This window comes from Haliotis rubra, unplaced genomic scaffold (genome assembly GCF_003918875.1).
Source record: "Haliotis rubra isolate DU_JTF1 unplaced genomic scaffold, ASM391887v1 Scf158, whole genome shotgun sequence".
Lineage (NCBI taxonomy): Eukaryota > Metazoa > Mollusca > Gastropoda > Lepetellida > Haliotidae > Haliotis > Haliotis rubra.
In genome coordinates, this window is record NW_025765536.1 from 808,798 (window position 1) to 815,163 (window position 6,366).

At 41.6% G+C, this 6,366-nt stretch overlaps 1 protein-coding gene across 1 annotated transcript in view; it reads right to left on the minus strand.

Annotated features, from left to right (window-relative positions):
- The window catches only part of LOC124271156 (prickle planar cell polarity protein 3-like), a 161,878-nt gene extending 161,528 nt beyond the window's left edge, over nt 1-350 (minus strand). Inside the window, exon 1 of the mRNA XM_046706225.1 lies at nt 160-350. Coding sequence (XP_046562181.1) covers nt 160-339 — 180 coding nt within the window. The 5' untranslated portion in view covers nt 340-350. The remainder of the gene's footprint in view (nt 1-159) is intronic.
- Nucleotides 351-6,366: the final 6,016 nt, after the last annotated feature.

Genomic DNA, 6,366 nt, shown 5'->3' on the forward strand with positions numbered 1-6,366 from the left:
TCAACAATTATAATAGTCAGTGATAATATGACAACATGTAATCCAATGTATAGAAATGTTTAGAAAAAAGGCAGACAATTTTTCAAAAAACAACACAGATTCGTAGAGTACCTTAACATAAAACGTTTGTGAAAGCGCTGACTCAAAGAAAACACCCACCTGGTCTCGAGAAGGACTTGAACACCCGCTGTCACTCATGTCGCTTCCAGTCAGGTTGTTTTCAATATCGCCTTTGTTGGGTATCTCCATGATGACGAAACAAAAGACAAACCGAAGGTAGAGCGATATACACACAAGATTTGCAAGTGTACACAACAAATCCCACTCCGCTTCAAACATTATAAACGAAAGATATCACCATTCAACATTTGTTTCCATACGTTCAAATCGAATTGATCTGACAGTCCGCGCTGATCACTCAACCAGCCAATCAGCGACCGGGAACTGGCACAGGTGGCAGACAGCGGGAAATACAATAGCGGCGCATGTACATTCATCACCATAGCGACGCGCGTGCCGTGGGCACCTGTTACGGGCATAACAATCACAAAGAAGGGAAGGTGCTCTAAACTGGACAACTTGACCCAAGAGGAAAGAAAAGATTGAGAAAACCCGGGTCCTATTCAACAATGAACCCGCTGATGAATTCTCCCTCGTCAATGAATAATATCGAAATCTTATCACATTTGAAATGAACTTGAATTCAAATTAAACAATTTAAACCAATTAAAACGTTTGTTTACATTCTCTCCCTTTCCGCATGCCATATGACACGGGTACACAGGTTGAAACCGTATTTTGACGAGTTACGAGGTACACCTCAATGATTTTTTGTTACAAAATAGCAACGTTCTTTAGTTTGCATATTTGATGAAATTTTAATAACTTATTTTATTCTTAATGAGTCCAGTATTTTCACACACTATGGCATTGTTCAGAATTTTTTGTTCGCTTGGAAAGGAGATATTATCTTTAATGATTCACTGTTGATTCAAACCGGGATATTTTCTGGTCCACGGATTAACTTAAATTACAATGGCTGTCATATCTAACCAAATGGCAGCTATAACTGCTCTCTAATGACGACTTCGCCGGTTATACAGTGCATATGTCGGGCGGTACGAGCGATTTGTGTTTTCCACAACAAATACAGAATATTTCAGGATTATTTGTGACACGTGACAACTCTACTTTGACCTCCCTGCACACGTGTCGGGCGTTATCCTGCAAGTAAAAATAGTCGTCGAACCCAGCACAGCATTGTGTGTGCAACTTTGACAACGACAGCATCCATCTGTGACTGCGTTGATTACCGGTCTAATCCGGCCTGATCCATAAATGAGCACATGACTGAAGCTCCTAACAGGCCGTGTGGCAATTATCCGACCCTGTGAGGAAGACCCGGCGCACTTCGAGTGAATTTCAATGAGTATTTTCGTGATGTGTGATACATTTGTATGGAAATATCATTTTGACAACGTGTAGTTCTATGGACGGTCTGTTGACCCCTTCGATCTTATTTCCGAATTGTCTTTTATTGTCCTGCGGGTATGTTGATATTGTCTGCATGCAGTTTGTCTCTTTTTGTGAAAATGGGGAGAATTCGTTTATGTTTTGTTTTGTTTTATCAGGCATTCATCCCGAAACTAGCGCTTATATTGTCCACCTAGAAAATAAATCCACGCCTGACCTCCAGGGAGAGGCAACATGGGGAACCCCCCTATTTTCAAAAGCAATAACAGTAGTAGCACGTATGGTCAACGCAGAAATACAATACTGCGTTTAAAACATGAAACGATCAAAGCGAAATACAAACCCGCCGTAAATTACAATGTGCAGATAGTAAGAGATTCATATTTCAGTCTCAGTAAATATGTTTGGCCAATATTTTTTTTAAAAGCCTAAACATCATGTATTAAACTTTCAATAAAAATATGTAACTTTTTCATACGAATTTGGGTTGTACTTGAAACAATGTTCGAACGTTAGAGCGGAGGAGTGAGTCAGTTAGGTTTTATGTATATGCAATATCACGGCGGGGGACACCAGAACTGAGCTTCACATAAAGTACCTATGTGGGGAATCGAACTCGGGCCTTCGGCGTGAAGAGCGAACGCTTTAACCACTAGCCTACCCCACCGCCCCATAGAGTGGAGGAGAATACCAGGTTTCTCAGTTCCATTCTTGGTTTCCAGGATCATAACGAACCATCCAGGTCTCGTCTTCTGTTGCTAGATTATAATGAAAGTATCCTGCATATTTGTTTCCTTATTTGTTGTTTTACGCCGCACTCGCCAATATACCAGTCAAACACTGTGGTGTCGAAGCTGAGGGGACCAACATAAATACTTCGAGTTACTCAAGGTTCGACACAACGAAATTGATGAATAAAGAAAGAATACGATTATAGACTGGCATGGACAGTATTGACTATATTTGTTCCGGGTTCTGCATACCAGACTAAGTCTCCGGCTGGTAATGGTAACAAATCGCTAACAAACCTAGTTAGATCTGCTTCACAGCCAAGTAAAGCGTTATCCTCACTGAGGAACTTCAAGCGTTTCTGAGTCAGATGGCTTGGTATGCTGTGTTCTGAAATCTTTGTCATTCCCTTCCACGAAAGATACCAACTGCATTGGCTAATGAGATGTCATCAGCTGACGGTCATCAGTCATGAACATTTACCTGTGTGGTGGCAGTTTTTCTGATTTTGAATCAATTTCTTGACTTCCTCTTCTCCACTTGAACTTAGAGAATACCGTTTCAAGGTGATGATTGCAGGAATATGGTGTCGGTTTTGGTTTTTAGTTGTCGCCTTTGAGCATACACGCGTGAACCTTGTGAAGAGGGCGTAAAATATATGTCGCTTACTTGAACAAGATTTTGTCATTTGTCAGAGCACTTTCTTGCCTTGTGCTCCACTCACAAAGGGACTGGATGACTGTTTGTCGCTTGGTTTTACATCTTTCCGTTAACTGAGTGGTGTACGTTGTATCTAAATACGAAACAAGTCTTAAGCGAGGGACTTTCGCATGGTACAGTTTTATCAGGACTTATTATACAAAAATTCTCTGGGATTTATAATCACAATCACATTGAATGAGCGTAGAACAGTAGCGTGACGGTTTAGGAGTAACACTGGAGGTTTACAAGTAATACTAATTGACAAATGACGTTGAAAGGTATATAAATGTATTCCGACATTCACGGTATAAACCCTTTAAAAAGCAGAAAGTTATGCAATGTAGTAAATTATGTCGACTTCACAAACATATTTACAATTCCCCAGTGTTGGGGGTCACATCACTGACACTGTACGGAGCTGTGTGGTTTATGTTGTTGTTCTATTGTGGACCCTTTTACACAATTACATTCATTTACTTGGACTATTGTCATTTTATCAGTCTACCATAGACCCTCATCCTTGAAACCCTCAATTATCAGTCTACCATAGACCCTCATCCTTGAAACCCTCATCCTTGAAACCCTCAATTATCAGTGTACCATAGACCCTCATCCTTGAAACCCTCAATATCAGTCTACCATAGACCCTCATCCTTGAAACCCTCAATTATCAGTCTACCATAGACCCTCATCCTTGAAACCCCTCAATTATCAGTGTACCATAGACCCTCATCCTTGAAACCCTCAAATTATCAGTGTACCATAGACCCTCATCCTTGAAACCCTCAATTATCAGTCTACCATAGACCCTCATCCTTGAAACCCCATCAAACCCTATCAGTGTACCATAGACCCTCATCCTTGAAACCCTCAATTATCAGTCTACCATAGACCCCTCATCCTTGAAACCCTCAATTATCAGTCTACCATAGACCCTCATCCTTGAAACCCTCAATTATCAGTGTACCATAGACCCTCATCCTTGAAACCCTCAATTATCAGTCTACCATAGACCCCTCATCCTTGAAACCCTCAATTATCAGTCTACCATAGACCCTCATCCTTGAAACCCTCAATTATCAGTGTACCATAGACCCTCATCCTTGAAACCCTCAATTATCAGTCTACCATAGACCCTCATCCTTGAAACCTCTCAATTATCAGTCTACCATAGACCCTCATCCTTGAAACCCTCAATTATCAGTCCCTACCATAGACCCTCATCCTTGAAACCCTCAATTATCAGTGTACCATAGACCCTCAATCATCCTTGAGACCATCCTTGAAACCCTCATCCTTGGAAACCCAATCATCCTTAGAAATCCTTGAAACCCTCAATTATCAGTCTACCATAGACCCTCCCCCCTCAATCATCCATGAAACCCAATTATCAATTATCCCTCAATTATCAGTCTACCATAGACCCCTCATCCTTGAAACCCTCATCCATCCTTGAAACCCTCAATTATCAGAAACCCTCAATTAAACCCTCAGTGTACCATAGACCCTCATCCTTGAAACCCTCAATTATCAGTCTACCATAGACCCTCATCCTTGAAACCCTCAATTATCAGTCTACCATAGACCCCCCTCATCCTTGAAACCCTCAATTATCAGTCTACCATAGACCCTCATCCTTGAAACCCTCAATTATCAGTCTACCATAGACCCTCATCCTTGAAACCCTCAATTATCAGTCTACCATAGACCCTCATCCTTGAAACCCTCAATTATCAGTCTACCATAGACCCTCAAACCCTCTTGAAAGACCCTCAATTATCAGTCTACCATAGACCCTCATCCTTGAAACCCTCAATCATCCTCATCCTGAAACCCTCAATTATCAGTCTACCATAGACCCTCATCCTTGAAACCCTCAATTATCAGTCTACCATAGACCCTCATCCTTGAAACCCTCAATTATCAGTCTACCATAGACCCTCATCCTTGAAACCCTCATCCTTGAAACCCTCAATTATCAGTGTACCATAGACCCTCATCCTTGAAACCCTCAATTATCAGTCTACCATAGACCCTCAAACCCAAACCCTTGAAACCCTCAATTATCAGTCTACCATAGACCCTCATCCTTGAAACCCTCAATTATCAGTCTACCATAGACCCTCATCCTTGAAACCCTCAATTATCAGTCTACCATAGACCCTCATCCTTGAAACCCTCATCCTTGAAACCCTCAATTATCAGTCTACCATAGACCCTCATCCTTGAAACCCCCTCAATTATCAGTCTACCATAGACCCTCATCCTTGAAACCCTCAATTATCAGTCTACCATAGACCCTCATCCTTGAAACCCTCAATTATCAGTCTACCATAGACCCTCATCCTTGAAACCCTCATCCTTGAAACCCTCAATTATCAGTCTACCATAGACCCTCATCCTTGAAACCCTCAATTATCAGTCTACCATAGACCCTCATCCTGAAACCCTCAATTATCAGTCTACCATAGACCCTCATCCTTGAAACCCTCAATTATCAGTCTACCCTCAATTATCAGTCTACCATAGACCCTCATCCTTGAAACCCTCAATTATCAGTCTACTATAGACCCTCATCCTTGAAACCCTCATCCTTGAAACCCTCAATTATCAGTCTACCATAGACCCTCATCCTTGAAACCCTCAATTATCAGTCTACCATAGACCCTCATCCTTGAAACCCTCAATTATCAGTCTACCATAGACCCTCATCCTTGAAACCCTCAATTATCAGTCTACCATAGACCCTCATCCTTGAAACCCTCAATTATCAGTCTACCATAGACCCTCATCAGTCTGAAACCCTCAATTATCAGTCTACCATAGACCCTCATCCTTGAAACCCTCAATTATCAGAAACCCTCATCCTTGAAACCCTCAATTATCAGTCTACCATAGACCCTCATCCTTGAAACCCTCAATTATCAGTCTACCATAGACCCTCATCCTTGAAACCCTCAATTATCAGTCTACCATAGACCCTCATCCTTGAAACCCTCAATTATCAGTCTACCATAGACCCTCATCCTTGAAACCCTCAATTATCAGTCTACCATAGACCCTCATCCTTGAAACCCTCAATTATCAGTCTACCGTAGACCCTCAGTGAAACCCTCAATTATCAGTCTACCATAGACCCTCATCCTTGAAACCCTCATCCTTGAAACCCTCAATTATCAGTGTACCATAGACCCTCATCCTTGAAACCCTCAATTATCAGTCTACCATAGACCCTCAGTCCTTGAAACCCTCAATTATCAGTCTACCATAGACCCTCATCCTTGAAACCCTCAATTATCAGTCTACCATAGACCCTCATCCTTGAAACCCTCAATTATCAGTCTACTATAGACCCCCTCATCCTTGAAACCCTCAATTATCAGTCCTACTATAGAGTCTACCCTCATCCTTGAAACCCTCAATTATCAGTGTACCATAGACCCTCATCCTTGAAACCCTCCA